The sequence below is a fragment of the Prunus persica genome, chromosome G5 (assembly GCF_000346465.2).
Source record: "Prunus persica cultivar Lovell chromosome G5, Prunus_persica_NCBIv2, whole genome shotgun sequence".
NCBI classification, from domain to species: Eukaryota; Viridiplantae; Streptophyta; class Magnoliopsida; order Rosales; family Rosaceae; genus Prunus; species Prunus persica.
The window spans coordinates 15543191-15563175 of NC_034013.1; the positions used below are offsets into that span (position 1 = coordinate 15543191).

The 19985-nt window shown below is 35.5% G+C and overlaps 1 protein-coding gene across 1 annotated transcript; it reads right to left on the minus strand.

The window, feature by feature from the left end:
- On the minus strand, positions 10135-11643 carry LOC18776486 (transcription factor PRE3). The gene is made up of 2 exons (XM_007210109.2): positions 10905-11643; positions 10135-10527 (listed from the first exon to the last, which is right to left on the minus strand). Exons 1-2 carry the CDS (start codon positions 11031-11033, stop codon positions 10378-10380), a joined length of 279 nt encoding a protein of 92 aa, XP_007210171.1. The 5' UTR covers positions 11034-11643; the 3' UTR covers positions 10135-10377.

The following is a 19985-nucleotide window of genomic DNA, read 5'->3' on the forward strand; positions in this document are numbered from 1 at the left end:
CAGCCAAAGTCTAAGTATGGACTTAAATCCCAAGTCCAAATCAGGATTTGCATTCCAAGTTAAGACCAAATCCCTCTGCAGAAAATAAATAATAAACAAATGACTCTGGAGTTCAAAGTCACCAAGTGGCTAAAAGTAGTCATAATGTAACAAATAACATATATATATATATATGTTATAAATCTAGATGAAATTGTAGAGAGAATTGGGATAGAGAGAAAGTATAGAAACTGAATTTTCATTGAATGTTTTCTCTTCTTATATGTGTATTTACAAAGGAAGGGTGTGAACCCTTTTGTAGGAAAAGCCTTCCAATATGTGGGCTCCACCTTATAATTTACAACACTCCCCCTTAGAGACCACAAATGATACGGAATATGTCTTGTAAAAAAAACCTTGCTAGTAAAAACCCAGTAGGACAAAAAAAAAACTGGTCGAAGGGAAAAAGAGTACATAACCATGTGTAACATAAAATTTTGTGTATATTGACACGCGTGCGACACTGCCTCATTAAAACCTTGCCAGGAAAAATCCAGTGGGATAAAAACCTGGACGAAGGAAAAAGAGTACAATAATGTGTAAAGGTCTTTCTTGACAGCACGCTCCCCCTGATGCTTGGCAAAATATCTTTAAGCCATTCTGTTGATCATCTTTCTGAATATCATAGTTGACACTGCTTCTGTGAGTCAATCTTGAGCGACACTGCCTCGTTAAAACCTTACCAGGAAAAACTCAGTGGGATAAAAACCTGGATGAAGGAAAAAGAGTACAGTGTATGAAGGTCTTTATTAATACCACGCTCCCCCTGATGAATATCTCCCCCTGAAAACTTTATGACTAGCTTTTTCCAGTAAGCGACCATAGATATTCCAGAGTCCGCATATCTAATAACACTTGGGCTATTTGTAAGTTCACTCAAAAAAAAAATATGCCCGTATATGGTGTTATGCTGAGATAACATCAAATATGCCTCACATCATCCCAAAATGATGGTGATGGAGTTGAGCTCTATCTGGAAAATACAATGTCCGGTCCAATATACTTCCGGAAAATCCTTAGAGTGCCAAACGGATACTCCTCATAAAAATGCTTCAATACTTTCTTAGTATAAGCAAGAATCTCATTGGCATAATGCTCGATCTTTAAGTCGAGACAAATATTTCTTGAACTCTTCAAGAGTTTCAATACGTTGCAAACATATTATAATCAATGTACTCATTGATGCAATTTATGCGTATTTAGAATTGAGTACAGGTTTTGTGCTTCAGGCACATGTCCTTCAGGGACTTGCTTCATGCAATTTCAATTCTTTCAAGGATTTTGTTTAAAGGGATTAAACTTTATGATACATTATATAGCTTTAACCCAGCTATTTATACATCTTTAGGGAATCACTACTGGTGATATGCTCTGTGCATTTAATAGCCCTTAAAGATAACATGTTGGTCTCCGTAAATGTGCAATAAGGAGGCACAATTGAATCTGTAAATATGGAGAAAACCCAACATTCCTTGTTTCTGCCAGAAACATTGTGTCATACAAAGTAGGTATATTCCCTTTTATTTTGAACACCCAAGTATAACTTTCAGTATTAACATCTTTTGGGGTTCGTACTGTGGGTTTGTTATTTCACATTCATTCTCATCTATAATGGAATTGCCTCATTCTATTTTGGCCAATGATATTGTCGATATTTAATAATTGAACGTGGTTCCAATCAACGCAGCCCATTGATGATTTGAGTAGCTACTCCAAAACCAAACATTGTCATTCATCAATTCATGATCTCATCATTCTCATGTACATGCGCATGCATCAATTATAAGCATTTATTTGCCTTTGGGTACCCAAGCCACTTCAGGGGGCTTTTATGATGTGAGAATGTGGATTATAACCTCCAAATGAGCGTTATTTTGCAGTAGGGCGTGGATAATCTCTATTTAAGGAGTTGGAACATTTAGAACCCATATATCTGTCATGCTGCAGGCATGCCACAGATTAATACATACATGTCAATTAATTTCTGGGACTTTAGCCCATACGATTTGCTACGCATTAGGCGTGCACAATATCAATATTGACATGTCAAGGGATTGTCCTTTCGGGACTTCAATCCACATCATTTGCTACGCAACAGGCGTGCATCATATTGATCACTGCTATACCCATATTCTGTTCTTATGAGACTTTAATCTGTGCAGTGTATTATCAATGTATCCAACTTACAATCTGTAAAATTTGCGTTAATAATTCATGGATACATACAAGCCATTCTTTTGGAACGGACTTATCTCCCCATTTGGTTACCTTTCAAGATAAAATATCAAATAAGTATATAAGCATAAAACAACACAAGTATTGCTTACATCCTTAGGTGGGAGAAACTTTTCTCAAGTATCATTCAAGCTCATATCGGCCCAGTAAATATAATGTACCGCTTGATGATCTAGTTATATCCTGCAAAAGCAAAAATCACAACTCTTTTGCCTCTGTCAAAACAAATAACCCTCATAGTTAGGATTACTTCATGGATTCATTCTTCAGATGTTCATTCTAAAGAAATAAAATCTCTTATGAACAGAGAGTTATAAAAAGAAAAAAAATGCAAAAAAAATGTGATATTGATTGCAAGAGAATGTAAGCAATCAAGGAAGGAAGCTGGTGGGAGCAGACAACAAGCTCTCATATCTCCTAGTCTAGAAGGACTTCCGGAGATTAGAGCATAAGATCGCCTTCACAGTTTCCTGATGTAGCGGAAACGTGATCAGGGATAGTCTTGCTTCCTGAATGGATGATCAGAGATAGTCTTGCTTCTCGGGCATATTGAGTGCTCACTGATAAGAAAAATAAGTAGATATCGCATCACTAGGTATGGAGTAAACTGGATGTCTTCTGCAAAGAAAATTTTGTTAGTAACACATTTATACACAAATACAATGAATAGGTAGAACCGGTGAATTTCAAATTAACCATAGGAAAATTGCGAGATTCTCGGGATACTTTTGAAAAAGTAGCTCCGTGAAATCCGTAAAACAAGATCGGCTTTGACGAAAATAATACTTGAAAACGCCGAAAGTGCCGACAAACATTAATGGAGGCCGCGTGAAGTTTTGGAATCTGGAAAAGAAAAAGAGAATATGGGGATTTGAGATAATATTGGGATCCTGGAAACTGTAGCCATATTTCCTCCTATAGATATTGCCTTTGCAAAACTTGATTGGAGCAACTGCGTTTCAACTCAACTTCCTTCATTTTCTGAAACTTTAGTTTTTCTAAGACTTTCTTCTAAAACTTCTTAAAATGGCTTCCTCTTCTTCTCGCCCAAATTATTTCAATTTAAATGATGCTCCCACAACAAACAGTGACGCCAAAGTTTGGCGTCCATCCTTTGTATCCCAAAATCGTCATCTCACAGTTAATGATTCTGTGATGATGAATGATGCTACTGCTGTCATAGTAGCTAGGAATTTCATTACTCCAATGGATGAAATGCTGTTAACAGGGAGGTCTGAGGAAGAGGCTATTGATGACTCAATGGCTGTTAGCATTCAAAGTGCTGCTTCTGTTTCTAACATGGCTGATCGTTTGCGTGCCAGAGCAAACGAGGTTGAGAGGTTAACAACTGAAAATTCGTCTCTCCAAAGAATGCTTCATGAGTCTCAACAGGAGGTTGAGAAACTTAAAGGAGAGAATAATGCCTTGTTGAAACTGGTGAGTTCGTACTCTGTTGATACATTGAGAAGGCTAGACATGCTGCAGGTCTCCAATGAAAGAATTTTGGGAGACCACGAGAGGCTCATGGCTAAGCTTAAGAGGCGTCGTCCTCTTCCTTCAGAGGCTTCCAGAACATAATGTAATTTTATAAATTTTACAGGGCCTGCACCTTCATTGCAGGTGGAAAAAATCTATCTGTTGTATGTTCCTGTTATAATAATTGCGCACATTCTTAAACTTGCACCTGTGGTTTTTACGTCTTTTCAAAATGACGGTTTGGAACCTTGTGCCTTATAGGTTTAAATAACCACATCGACTCTCCCAAATTTCATATTTCAACGTATGGGAGCCCGGAACTTTTGGTCTGGACTAAACACAAACTCAGAATTTATTTGCCCTTTTCAAATGGACATGAAATATGAATTGAGTAAAAGCCATGATAATTTCGCAATATAGTAGTGAAGAGCATTAACTACTATATACCCACAACCTCAAGTTCGGGATTTCTCATATATTTGAATCCATGTGCTTCCGGCCCAGATATAACAAAATATGTGGGGAGCCTCAATTCATCATTTGAGGTTTATATTGATATTATCCATTTCACGGTGTATTCTTAACAACCAGGATTCACAAAATATATTCTTCCTTGAGGTGTCGATTACAACATAATCGAACTTTATTAAATTCATCATTTTCTTATGCCAAAGAAATATGTGGTGTACCGCAATTTGCAATAATACCTCAAGGGTTGTCCATTTAACTGTTGGAACTTTAGGTTCTCAATACTGTTAGATTTTGAACTTCAGGCCAAAATCACATATTCTCATAGTATGGACATTTTTACAATTTTCTGTACATATTTCTGGACTTCAAGCCTTTACATAATTGTCCATATTTTGAGGGACTTCTAGCATCTCATTTAATTGTTCATCCATGAGTTTAAGGAACTGCAGGTTCCCTTTTGAATAGTGATGGTTTACCCAAAATGGTTAATATTTATGTATACGTCACTATTCATATATATCTGGTACTATTCATCAAGTCATGAATACGTATCTATTCATGTGGACAGTACATTTGCCAGTACAGTTATCATCCATGTGTACGACATTATGAACCAATACGGTACTGTTACATCATTAAGGAACCCCAGGTCCTTATTTACATGTCATGGATCAAGGACCCTCAAGTCCAATCACATGTTTACAAATATAGTACCGGAGAGACTGACATCTCTTATATTAATATCATCATCAAGGATCTTCAAGTCCTGATGTAATTGTATGATGAGGATCAAGGAACTTCTGGTCCTGATCTGCATACTGTAAAAACTCATCATACAGCACAATTAATCCATAAAATAAATTACTGGTATGGACGATAAACCCGCACCATACTTTAAATAAATGTAAATGTGCGGTAAAATAAATTCATAAATTAAATTGCTTGCTGTATGGACGTTAATCCCGCACCATACCTTAAATAAAATTAAATGTGCGGTATATTAAATTCATAAAGTAAACGTGCTTGTATGGGCACTAATTCTGCTCCATACTTTTAAATAAAAGTAAAGGCAATTATTTGTGGGTTCTTATCAACACCACGATCAAATAGTGTAATATTGTTATACTGATATATTAGTGAAAGCTAGATATATCACGTTGGCTTTTCCTCTTTCCACCTGCAATCTACACTGGTCATGAGTATTAAATTCTGTAGGTATTTTAATAATGTATTTAATTGAAGGAAATAGAGTGAGGTAGAGTACTTATCCCTTTATTTCGGTGGGTGTTCATATCCCTGGCAATAATCCTTTGCTTTCCACTAGGCTGATCAACTTGCTGTGTATCTCACTTTTCAATTAAATATACTCCAGTGCCTTGTAACAGTGAAAGCGAAATGATGGCGGAACATGGGATTTTCTAGCACTCCTCTTGGGGTCAGTAGCAGAGAACACAGTGTAACTCAGCACCCAACTTTAGCAGTCAAGATTCTACCACGCTCACCCCATGCACATGGCTTTGGCTGCTTCCCTGCACCACCACCACGAAGGCTCAGGCCAAGGCCCAGGCCCAGCTCAAGCTCTGCATCAGCTGGGTATGAGGTTGCCTCATATGACATCCCCATGTAGTCTTGCTCCACCACCTCCACCTTTGACATTGCTGACTCATTTGATGAGCCCCCGGAAGACCCAAATGTGCCTTCCATGAATTGATCAAGAGAGAGACAGGAGAAAAGGTTGAAGATTGCCTTCCTTTTCGCAATTTTTTACATAGGCCTGCCATGACCTTCTTTTTCAAGTCGAAGACAGAGAAACACCTGAAGGAAGGATCCCGATCCGGCGAGGCAGAGGAGGAGTTGGAGTTAGATGAGAGAAGCTTGACTCGCTCCCTGGAAAGCGGCTGAGAGGAAGAGTCGGAGGCAGAGTCATCGGATGCCATTTTGAGGCTGGGAATGTAATCCTGAAGCATATCAACCACGTCCTTGAAGCGCCTGAGATAGAGCAGAGACCTGGCTTTCAGTTCAAGGGCTTGTTCCAAGCGAGGCTAGATGGCCAGAGCCGCGTCCAGGAGCCCCACAACCGAAGCGATCTCGCTCTGTTCATAAGTCGTTGGATTGCTGGGCCATATTGGACTTGTGGTGGGGTCTGAGCTTTTTACTCTCTTCTTCTCTGGGATTGCAAGAGAGAGAGAGCAGAGAGAGTGGTCTGGTACAGAAAAATTGGGTTTTTGGGGATTGAATTTAAATGGGTGAAGGACCTGGCAGCTCTAGGAGCGGATCTGCAAATCTGAGAGCTCATTTTCAATAGCTTGAAAATTGCTCAGAGGAAGAGAGAAAGGAGAGAGAAAGAGAGTGTATCAGTTGTGTTTTTCTGACTGGGTTTCATCATAAAATTCAGCTGGTATTGTTTGAACGAAATCGTGCTGATAACGTGTTATAAATCTAGATGAAATTGTAGAGAGAATTGGGATAGAGAGAAAGTATAGAAACTGAACTTTCATTGAATGTTTTCTCTTCTCATATGTGTATTTACAAAGGAAGGGTGTGAACCCTTTTGTAGGCAAAGCCTTCCAACATGTGGGCTCCACCTTATAATTTACAACAATATATGTATTTTATGTTGTGAAGAAAAGTGAGGCCTTATGGAGTAATAATTACTCAAGGGCTATTAGTTGGTTTGCACCAGTTTTAGCAATCTCAAGGTTGGAAACTAAAGACCAAGTTGGATTGAGAACCAAAGTCCAAGTTGCCAAACTCCAAGTCAGGCCGAGGAAAGGCAAGAGCTCTGAGAATCATGATGTTCCACTAGATGTCAAACCAAACATCCATAAGTCCAGCAAAAGTCTCTAAACAAGTGACAGATTTCAAAGACGAAATGATTAATTGCCAAAGACTTATTGCATCTCAAATCAAGAGAAGAGTTTCACAATTCCAATGCCATTTTACTGACCGACCAGATGGATTGGTGGTGATTGGGAAGTTCTCATTAAATGCCTAGAGCTCTGGAAGGCATTAATCTGGTAAGGTTTTTCAATGAAAGTTAGTTGAGGTCATTTAATGACCAAACCCATGAGCTGAAGAAAGCTCTATAAATAGCTCCTCAGAAGAAGAGGAAAATACCTCCGACTCAACACACAAAACCTATCTTTTTAGCATGCACTTTTTAATTCATAGTCTAGGATTTTATCTTTCAAGCACTTTAGATTATCCAAGTTCTTTGTTTTTCTAGTATAAGCTTACTTTCTTGCAATTTACCTTCAGTTGTCTTTAAATTCAAGTTTAATTCCAATTTTTATTGCGTTTACATTATTGTCATTTTGTTTCTTGCATTTACGTTCGTTGCACTCATCACAAAAATCTCAAAGATCCAAAATAGTAATACAAAGCTCAACCATTATTGACCTCGATGAAGTGAAAGAACCTATGCTAAGAGGAGGTTCCTTGCTTAGTTGATCAATTGTTTGATTAGAAAGTCAGAAGCGCAACACACTCACACAATCTTTCCATCCAAACCATTAAGTGGCTTGATGGTGGTACGCCTATGTATCTCAAGAGAAGAAAGAAAAATCCTTACATAACTTAGCCAAAAAGAGGGAAACATGTCAAATTCTGCCCATTTTGGCCCAAATCTTATCCTCCACTTTAAAAAATATATATTTAGCTCAACTATATGCAGCCCAAAGTCATTAACCAAGGCCCCACATGGATAAAATGTTGGGTCCGCTAGTGGGTTGAAGGCGAATGAGAGAAGAGTGAGGTTGTGAGTTTTTAGGATTTTCCTAAAGAGAAAGCGAGAGGTCTCATGACTAACAACAAGAGAGAGAGATATCTAATGGAGATTCATAGAGTAAAGATAATGCAGACTATAAACGAATTGAATAAGTAAGTGTGATTAGCACTTCCAGTTATAATTTTTGTGATGGGTTTTTTCCAACCCGATTATAACAAAAAGATCATTGTGAAAATTAAATCGAATAGTTCTTAAGAAACCTGCAACCAATGAACATATAGACGCCTCATTAAGCCTTATAAAAAATAAATAAAATAAAATTGGTCGAATGATGATGTTTCATTATGAAACCTCATCTAAAATGAGGAGGACACAAACACAACAAGACATAGCAACCTAGTAAGGAAGCTCAGATGAACGAACTAATCTAAAATATCACATGGACATGGACAACAAGACTATCCCAAATAATTATAGCACTAGATAAACAAAATTAAATTTGACAAAACTAGTTGCACTAAACAAGCATAACACCCAATTGAACAAAACATCAACAGACACAACTGAAAAACATGATAATCACAAATCTGCCCCCATAATCTGGCAAAATCTCAAAACATCACAAAGCCCGAAGAACCAGAACCATGAAACAAGAAGAAAGAAGGTCGTGCAAGCACCTGAGCCGTAGCTCTACACATCTTCCAAGATGTTCGCGAGAAATCGCTTTTCGGATTAGTTGTTGCAACCAAGAGATGAAGCCAGATCGAGAGGGGAGAAAGAGAGTTTGAGTGATAGCCAACATCAAACGAAAAAACCCATTGCCACTAGATTTGAAATCACCGATACACCTAGAAGAAAACAACAACCAATTGAAGGACAGTCAAGGGAAAACATTGAGAGGATTGGAATGGTGGAGATATGGGGAAACTAGCAAGATTGGAGGCATGAAGCCTTAGATACAAGCAAGAAAACTCGATCGAGGCACCAACTCTCAAGAATGCGAGAGCTTCAGACCCAGCAAAATGGGTGAAGCCAAATGCTACGTACGAGAGGAACCTTGAAAGATACTCAAAACAGGGTTGAGAAACAGGGGAGAAGGGGAGGGGTCGTGACCTCCTTCCTCTTGGTAAGGTGAAATGACCTCCTCTCAAAAGCTAGGTTTTTTTTTTTCCTTCTGTTTGTGTCTAGCCCAAGAAATTAACTCTAGTACAAATAAGGAAAGACAAATGCATGGACCAACAATAAGCCAGAGGCCCAAGGTTTGCCTTCTATTTTTGGGTCAATATGAAAATGAAACTTTGAAATGTATTAACGAAATTAACATTATATTATAATCAAATAACTGAAAACGATTTTTCAGTTATTTGATATATATATATATATATATATATAAAGTGTAGTACTAACTTTCCTTATTGATTCTTGCATGGTCAATATTCAACTATTACAAATAATAAGAAAAATGCATGGGAGCATATTAATTATAACAAATAATATTTGAGAAATTTTGTTAATATTATAGGTCAAAAAGGTTTGCCCTTTCCCCCATATATATAGAATTTATTTATAAATTCCGCAATTGAAACTCCGTGTGTATATTATATATGATGTAGTAAAATATTGATTTACTCAAATGGGATAACATAAAAAATTAAAGAATTAACAAATGTCATTGTCATCACAACCCCCAAGCCCTGCGCATACGTTTCGGTCACGTCATTAATTATCCATGAGTCTGCAACACAATTTCTTGTCTAGAGATTGGATGTGGAACGCTCTTCACGCAAGAATTGCCAATATTCTTTAGTCGGGACGACTGGAAAGAAAAAAGTCAATGTTGCTTTGCTTATCTCTTGCAGCTTTTGATGCTTGTTTTGATGATGGATGGATATATATATATATATATATATACACAGAAGCCAGAAGTTGCACCCATGCTCGAATTAATTAAACAAGCCAACTACAATACTGTATGAGCACAGCTTGGTTTCTTAAAATTAAAGAGAAGTACTTTTCTTTCGTCTTAAGGAGCCAAACTTTTCTCACAATGTTAAAACGTTTTTTTCTTTCTTATACTTTCCAATTAGGGTTTAGAAAATATCCAAACTGAATTAGGGTTTCTATTAATTTGATAGTCACACAAAGCTAGTAACATATGGACAAGATATGATCAGAGGCTCAAATGGTTGCAAGAACTGATCGAGTCCTTTTATTATATCAACTCCTTAATTAACCCAGTAAGTAGTACACAGCTTTGCAAAAGGATCTTCTATAGACCGTCATAATTTTAATCTACTGAACAAGAACCCTAGAAAAACATAGAGAGAATAGATCAGAGACGAAAAAGAACGATCGATCGATGCCCCTATTACATAATTAAGTGATGATACTCTATTAATTAAAGTAATTAATGATAGCCATCCCTCCTTCTATTGCGAAAGTAAGCTCCTGATCACAGCAGCTTGGGCACTGTCAGTTGTTGCCAAAAGCTCAGACAGCCTCTCGCTTAGATCATCCACTTCCCTGTGCAAGCTTCTTATATAGTTGCACGTTTCCTGTAGCACCGTGGCTGCTGAAACCTGGGTCCATATATATAATATTTCATTTTTATTACTTGAAATATATATATATATATATATGGAATTAAATCAATCAAGAGAGAAATAGATGGAACAACTATATGAAAATGCGCCCCGCAATCAAATCAATCTCTACTCTCTCTCTCTCTCTCTTTTCTTGATCAAAATAGTAAAATATTGTAGCGGCTGCATTCAATTACAAACTACTTGACTCATTAGCATCATTATTTGCTTAACCTTTTTGCTTTTCTTTATATGGAAAGAAACCACTTAATTCTGAATTGTTTAATTAGATTAAGTCTGTTTTCCCTCTTTTGATAGAGATCTCATATGAAAGAGAAGCCAAACTTAAGAGGAAACGAGATAGATATATGTACCTTGTCAGAACGTCTACTGTTACGAATCTCGGGAAGAAGTTGTTGCAATTTCGAAACGAGATCATTAATCTGATCGTCCGAGATTCTTGCACCACCTGATTGCCTAGATCTTGACCTTCGGCTGGACATGTTCTTAAGTATAAGATGTAAATGGAGTCTAAAATACTCAAAGAGCAAGAAAGTTAGGGAAAAATGAGAAGGAATTTATAAGTGTCCGGGCTTTTAAGTGCATGAATATCAGCAAGAATCAAAAGGTGGATATTCAACTTCAGCCAGCGTGGAAAGAGAGAAAATCGTGAAGACAAGTTATGGAGCTAAGTCCTTGGTGCTTTGAAACTGAACATGTGAGAGAGAAAGAGAGAGAGAGAGAGAGAGAGATGGGTTAGGTGCAGTAGAAAAACAGAGTTGTGGGATGTTGGGTAATGTTGAAGACAATTGCATGAGAGAAGGGGGTGGGTTAAGTCTGTATTTATATAGGGTTTTGAAGAGAGAGAGAGAGAGAGAGAGAGAGAGAGAGAGAGAATATATCAACTCATCAAGTTGCTAGAGATACGCCATAATGTCCTTGCATCTTGTGTTTTCCAAAATAATTTCCAAATTGGGCTTTGGATCTCTCAAGTGAATGTGAACTCTCTGCCTCTTCGTGTGTGAGAGGTCAATCAAAAGACTCTACTCAAGAGAGAGAGCTAGAGGTGCACGAAATTAATCCAATCTACATCCAATCCCAAGTTTTTTTTTTTTTTCTCAGTATGTGAAAAATAGAAAATGTAGAGAAAGAAAACAAAACATATATATAAATATATCTCACAGAATGTGTTTGGATGGGATCAGTTTTTACGGTGTGTGTGAGTGTGATTGAGGAACTGCCAAAAGTAGGGCTACGTGAGGAAGGGTCCACGTGTTGACCAGTCAAAGTGATGAACACACCATGTTCTTGCTCCAGGCAGATGACATATCGCCACGTGTCATCACTGAAACCCAAGAGTTACACCGACTCGGCTCCTGGGCGCATTGTGATTCAATGATCAGTTTTTATATGTTAATGTTATATGTAGTCATATTTTATAATAAAAATTTGTGGTGAGATCACACTGTGCACTGAGGCCACTGATCTCCTAGATGCAAAAATATGCCAAGTTAAGCGACTAATTATGTTCATGCTACAATTTCAGGGTTCGTTTGCTGTAAAATTAAATTGGATGACATTTTACAGGAACTAAGATAAATAACTTATAAGTTGTTGATATAGAGAGTTATCTTATTCAATCTAATTTTAAGCACCAAACGAGCCCTCGAGTTTCAAGTTTCTAGTTATTGAATTGATCTCTCTTTCTTCTTTTTTCTTCTAATATTGGTATAATTTCATTTCTTTGCAAAAACAAACTTGTTCATGCAACAATTACTGTGTTGTAACCATATATATGAAATCAATTTTGTTGTATAATATAGTATCTAATGATTTTTGATGATCTCGCTGATGATGACATGCTGTTCTAGTCACTTGCTGTGGAATCTTAATTTAATTATATATTCATATATATAGTACATCCATAACCAAACAAATAATACAATTTGATGAGAGAATAAAGATCTAGCTAATTCATAGTAATTTTTGAATATTATATATTTATATATACAAGATGAACATGATTTTCCAGAGCACGTGCTTGTCATGATCCAGTCCAATTAAGTATACATAAAAAAAAATTGTAAAATAAATAGATTTATTATTTATTGTGTATAAATATAAAATATATATGAAACTTGGGAAGACTTTGATCTTATTGGCCATCAACATGGATGGTCCTGATCCTTGTGCACTGAAAAAAAAAAAATTCTCTAAATTAATGAAACGTATCATGTCACAAAAATTGGTTCCTGCTGGGTCTGTTTGACCAACGATTTATTCAACATTATTTCTGCTTGCAGTATAGTATATAGGCAGAGGCATTATTTCTGCTTGTACAATTTTTTACTCTAGAAGATTACAGAATAGTTTCCAAATGGAGTTCATTTGAGGAACTAGTAGTTAATTACATTTTGCATAAATTAGTTAATTAACTACAACTCCAAATTAATGATCATAACCCCCTTTTAATTTGTGAAATGGAAAACTCCAAGTAATGCCTTTTGATTACTATAGAAAACCTCGTTATATGCTACCGATACACTTGTGGCCTGTATTCATGTTAGTCACAGACTACCTATGATCAAAGGGTGTTGACTAGGTAAATGTCTACTGTTAATTTGCCGTCCCTTTTTCTAGTAGTGTGTTTTGTTTAACGAGGCTTAAGAATTAAGGGGTACACAAAGTCGAACTATCAATGAAATGAGAGTTGGAGACCAACGTTAAGAAAGAAAGATGAGAGTCAAACTTTGAAACTCCTCCGAAACTCACTAAAATGCAAATTAAAAATCAACTTTTTCACATGAGTTGAACTTAATTAGATGTAAAACTAAGCAAATTTAACGGCATCCATGTTTGTCCACCAAACAAAACTCCTGAAGTATCTAAATAAAGATATGACAAAAAGGGAATATATAAATATCAAGACAGAAAGAAGCAAACAGCAATGATCGATGCAGCTGCTTGATTAAATGATTAAAGTTTAGGTAGAAGTTTTATAATATATGCTTGGTGGGAATTTAAACCAGTGAAGAGGGGGCCAGGGGGCTCAGCGTGCATCTCGCAGGCACATGACCTTGAGATCCAATGGACAGCGAGGACTGCGATTCCAATGGGCTGGTTTTTTCAGATTGAGCTTAGAAAGAGTTCAGTTTTTGAGACTCCAAGAAAGATATATAACGATACACTTACTCTCTCTCTCTCTCTCTCTCTCTCTCTCTCTCTCTCTCTCTCTCTCAGCATATGCTTTGTAGTCTGGACTCTGTACAATCTCATATTATTATATTATTATTAACATAATTTAAACACATTTATCTGCAAGCGAGCTTCATGTTGATGTACTTTTTCATGCACGTATTATTTAATTCACTTAGATAATACATTATATTAATTCATCAAAGTCTCACTCTCCAATTAGGTCGGTGAGATGAGCTATTAAATTATGTATGTGTTTAAGGCTAGCTAAATGATCAGCTTTAACTGTCCAAGTTAACTGATTAACTTACCGACCAGATGCTTTTAACGATATAATTAATTAACAATTAGTAAATTAGTACGTGTGATTAGCGAAGCACATTCTACATATATATCTATATGCTAATTGGCAAGTGAACACACATATTATATATAAACCTTAATTTGCTAATTGTACATACATACGTCAACCGACAATACCATCTCAGAACTATCGTAATTCATGATGTCATAATTAACAATATAGTATATCATGCTAAAATGGACTTATTGTTAAAACCTGTATATTTACAACAATAGAGTACTATATATATATATATATATCTAAACTGTATACAAATAATGGAAATCTTGAGAGATTCTTATTATCTTTGATCAACCGTGAGGATGATGAGATGAATTTTACTTTAGTTCCAACGTTAATTAGCTAATAAATTGAAGAGATCTATGAATAAGTAATCGACGTCTTTGCATATAATCAAGAGATTCAAGATTTAGTGAAGAGACTTCTCGACGGATAATATCTACAACCTACTAAAAACATTTACCCATTTCATTATGTTTGGCATTGCTTGGTTTTCTAACTTGAATATTGTTACATGTTCTGATCTCACATGATTGAGAGTTTTTTTTTTTTTTTTTTAAGGATCTTTCTTATTGAGAGGGGCGATAATACATTAAGCTCACACACATAATACGGATGCTAGGATTCGAACCTAGAACCTTGCCTGATGGAGCAATTATTTCAAACCACTAAACTAATGGGTCATTTGCTCATAATTGAGAGTTTAATAGTAGAACTGAACATCAAATAAATTAGGACTTCTTAAATCTAGGTTCATTTTCATAAAGATGTAATGGATGCAGTTTACATCCTCTCCCTTTCAACTACAGTCCAAAATTCATGTCTCTCACCAAATACACAATAAGTATGTCCACAATTTTAAATGATCAGAGATATGGATATGTTGTGAAGTTTTACTAGATGCATGGTAATATGGATATGAAAAGAGGAGGTTAGAAGGAAGAGTTGAAAAACAGTTGCACGTGTAGGACTTAATTAAAAGAAGCATCTTCTCTTATTTCCATGCATTGAGGGAAGAAAACAATTATGTTCTATTAATAATCATAATCAAATACCCACATACAAACAAAAGTCTAGACCATTTTAAGTGACTAGGTCTAATTGAAGCCACTCACTTATTGTTGGTGTTTCAATTTGTTTACGTTTTGTATGAAAATCCTCCTAGGGTTTTGCATAAGGAATTAAATTCTGCTAGCTAGGTTTAGACCAGGATAAACTAGTTTTTTGTTCTTTTAAATAATAGAAAAAAATCAAGATACTTGATTTCATCTCTTTTAGTTTTTGTTAGGAGTTAAGTTTTGCTCAACTGGATTATACTTTAAACAACTTAAACAAATTTTCTTATGCAGATATCCGAACGTTATTATCGTGCAGACGCTATATATCGGTATATATGATGTAACTATTGCAAATTTAATTAGAACTTTAGCATAACTACAATATATTGAACCTTTTAAACAGGTATCTTAATTAGAATTTTATCAGTAACTGTAAAACATTAAACCATATATATATCTCAGACTGATACAAGCTGGTGTGCAAAGCTGCAAAACTAAACGTGTCCCGTAAGATTTAATAAACCCTAGGAAGCCAGCAGTACATATATGCCAGAGGATCTGCAAGCAAACTAGTTTGATCTCTGCAAAATATATACAAACTCGACAGTTTATTGCAACTTGCCATTGTAAATTTGCAAAATTTCATGTTGACAACATACTTAACACTCTGACAGACCAACGTGATCAGTGGCTCTTCTGAATCTCGTTTATATATGCATATGCTTTCCTCATCAGTTTGTGAGTGTGAGAACCTACTGGAATGATTCGTAGATGAATGATGATTTTGTGCTACAGAATCTTTATATAGAAATGAAATATTACATATGTCTTGAATTGTATGGTCCTTTGTTTGCAGGGAAAAGGTGGAACAAAGTTAAAGAAATCCCCACTATGCCATTTCATTAAGAGGAAGAAATCTGACACTGTCAACTTTATATATACATAATGTAACGTTTGTAGTTCATCTTCACTTCGAGCCTTTTTCTTTCTCTTGATCTGTCTCTCTTATGGTGGCAAGTTAATTGGCTTCCTCATTGGCTGCAAAAAAATATGAGGATATCATCTTATGTTTTGGTTGGACCAACGTCGATGGGAAGGAGGCCCATTTTAAAGTCAAGGCTTAGATGGATCTCACTATTAAGATGGGCTCAGTTTTACACTGCTTTTGGGCCTTCAGCCTCCATTTTCTTTTTTGTAATTTTTTTGTGTTTGACCAAAATAAAAATAAAAACGAGGGGGTACTTAATAGCCAGTCGATTCAGTGAAAAATTATTATTGGACCGTTGGATAGAAGCTTTCCATAATAATATATAAGCGATAGTCGAAACTACAAGGATAATAGAGTTTCTCACACACACACATACACACTTCTTAAGTGTCATAGAGATTCGAACCTCAAACTACTGATCTATAAATCAAAATCCTTTACAATTCACATCTACATATTTAATCTCAAAATCTAGGTAGATGTATATAGTACAGAGTCTGTATACTATATTCCATAGGCGTCCAGTTTCTTTTCCACTTGCATATTTTGAGTGCTGTCACAAATAGCAGTCCACTATCGCATTATCTTAATCACATATCTGAGCTACTTTGGCCCAGCACTGATCCTGGCATGCTAATTGCACAGGCATGCGTGTATCATGTATATACATACAGATTAGCATATATGTGTGTGTATATATATACTACTACTAGTACTACTTGAAATTCAAATATAAAGAGTTTTAACTTTATATAGTTTCTTATATTTTAGTTTGATAGCTGAAAATTGACAGGATCTGACCCAAATTCTATTTAGAATAGGAGTCGAACCCTCATATACTGTCAAACAATTACATGGAGAAATAAGGGAAAAAAATATATATCATGAAGATCCATATAAGTGAAAAATTTCTCAAGAACTTGGGAATCATTCTTAATTGAAATGACATATGTACATGTACATTCAGATTGATTGAATGGCACAGATGCCAAAATGTCGATGATCTTTTTGTTTTTCAAATTAATTTAACCTAAAATTGTTGAGTCTCACTTTATGCTGAACAATCAGATCGATTGAGATGCAAAATTTATTTGCTTTACATTAATATATCAGGGTACATATGTTTCAAACTAATGAGATTAGATTGTTTTGGTTTTCTATGAATTAGAGAAGTTAAGGTCCCGTTTGATAACCATTTCAATTTTATTTTTTATTTTTTATTTTTTGTGCTAGAGTTTAGAGAAAAAAGTGGGAGAAGGGAAGTGAGAATGAAAGTGGAGATGAGATTGAAAGGAAAAATAAGAAAGGAAGATGAGAGGGAGGAGTAACAAACGAGATGACTCCATAAACAAACCAACACTTTATAGCACTTGCAAGCCAGAGCAATCAATATCGTGCATGCGGGCTGCAGACCATAGAAAGCAAGAAATGATCTATCTATCTATCTGGTGAATTAAAGACTATTATTGGTGCGGTGATATATGTACAATTAGTCAAAGATATGGTGAATCTTATTTGTTTGGTAGACTAATTTTATGATAATGGCTTTATATTCTCACTAATGAAGATAATTAAGATCCATTTCCAAATTCCCACATTAGCACATTAGTGTTGGTTGACTAGAATTTGTACTTCTCTTCTGTGGTTCTTCTTGATCTAGTTGTGGGGGGTCTCCGAGTGGTTTTCTTATGTTGGCCTGAGAGTTACTTATTCCTGACTGATTGAAAATGTAACTTATTCCAATTGCTCTGATATTACTTTCAATTTGGATTTTTTGTTTTAGATATCAAGGAAAGTATACAAAGTGGGGATTTGACAAGCTAGAGGATGCTTGAATAGGCTAGCTATATAAGATACCCTGCTCAGAAGCCAGGCACATTCAGGGTTTTTCTTGAAATACATCAGTAGCAGTGCCATTTTAATTATCCTTTTAAGATCAAATGATTAGAAGCCATTTTAATTTTATTCTTCCAGCAGTAGTGGTATATCAAATATCCACACACACACACACACAGAGAGAGAGAGAGAGAGAGAGAGAGCATATAGCATCTGATGCATTTTTTTCTTCTGACAATTTAAAAGGTTCTTTGTTGATGTGACCTAAACAGTCTCAAAAACTAAAACCTCATTGGAATATATATATTGTCTCCGGAATGAAGCGCTGCCTTTCATCAGGGGCAGCAGCAGCAGCCAGCACACAATGCTTCCAAGCATCCAAATTTGCTGGGCTTTCTTTTCAAGTGATGCCAAATTTGGTAACAATCATTATTCATGAAGATATATATATATAGATTCAGACTCCGGTCGAATCGAATATTCAACTACACAACCATGTGGGTCTAGCAAAGTTAAACCCTCCATTTTATAAACTTTATCTAACACAAAGATTTGCTGTTAATTAACTATATAGTTCAACCAAGAATCAAGATCCTCTTCTTGTTTTGGCTAGTGATCTTGACTTTTAATCCAAATTTCATTGGAAACTCATAGATTATGATGTGTTTTTCAAGTATTAATGCTAAATATATAGGCTAAGAAAGTGTGAGGGCTTTTAAAATTTTGAAAGTTATGGATAGTAGTCAAGACAATGCGGAAATCCGAATCCAATCTATAAATGGACAATCTATATACTACGTTAATTAGGAGAGAAATTTATACATGTGATTGTATCATCGTTATGCACGTCATATGTTATAACACAAAATTTTATTAAATATAAACATTAATATAATATGACATGACACTGAAAAATTCTCCTTTAATTACATGCAACACTTCGATTAAGTCCTTAACAGAAACCTTGCAGGGTTGATTTCGATACCACCAAGATGAATTGACCTGATATCTTTCGTATTCCATTAGCAAGATTTATATCCCTTTGACTTTGACCTCATTATAAACTAATTTATCCTTGTTGCATATGCTATTGCTACCGGCTAATTAAACAGTTTCCATGGCAAAAAACCAAATAAAAAATAAAAAAATAAAAAATTCACAAAAGCCAAAAACAAGAAAACAAAAACTAACAAACAAAACAAAACCAAAAGAGTAAACGTTGGATTTGATATATTTTTTTTAAGACAAAACAGCTAACAATCATATTCACAATTTGTGATTAAATTAGAGATTCCATAATTATTTTTGTTAGAGAGAGAGAGAGAGAGAGAGAGAGAGGAGATGCTTTTATTCTTAATCATATTTCTTAATCTCTTGTGTGGTCTATTATCTCTTTGTGGTGGCCAAAATAAAGCAATGTCGTTCTCATTACAAATAATGCTATGTGCTGATAATGCAGGGTTTAAACTGAAAACCCAATCATAACCCTTAATTGGCTTAGACTAACTCCACGTCTTCTTTCCTCATCTTTTTCTTTTATCCAATTACTCATGAAGATAATTATGCATAGGCCCGCAGGGTTGTTAATCATGGCACATTGTGATCTTGGAGAGATTAAAGAGAGTTATATATAGAGATTGCTTCTACGCCTTTTGCAAAAACTAAAGACACATATGCAGAAATGTACACCACTCTCATTTGTGCATATACTTTTTGTGCCCTTGTTCCTTGCACTACACTACTCACATTTGCAGTACAATAATTCATCTAAACTAATCGGTACGTCAATAATGCACGCGTAACGAATGATGAAAATTAAAATATAATCTGATATCAGAATTTAATAACGAAATATTACCATGTTCAAATGCGACAATCTATTTTTTTAAATGTTTTTTTAGGTGAAATTTTGGGATTCCAACATAATGTAAATGAGGTAATACCTTTGAGAAAAGAAAAGACATCACCAAAATTTGGAAAAACATCAACCACTTTTTTCTTTTGCATGTTTGTA

What these genes read in the sequence shown, in the direction of transcription:
- LOC18776486 (XM_007210109.2), bottom strand. Translation starts at nt 11,033, where the DNA reads ATGTCCAGCCGAAGGTCAAGATCTAGGCAATCAGGTGGTGCAAGAATC. An exon ending in ACAGTAGACGTTCTGACAAG is followed by an intron (nt 10,528 to 10,904) that starts GTACATATATCT and finishes ATATGGACCCAG; the next exon opens with GTTTCAGCAGCCACGGTGCT.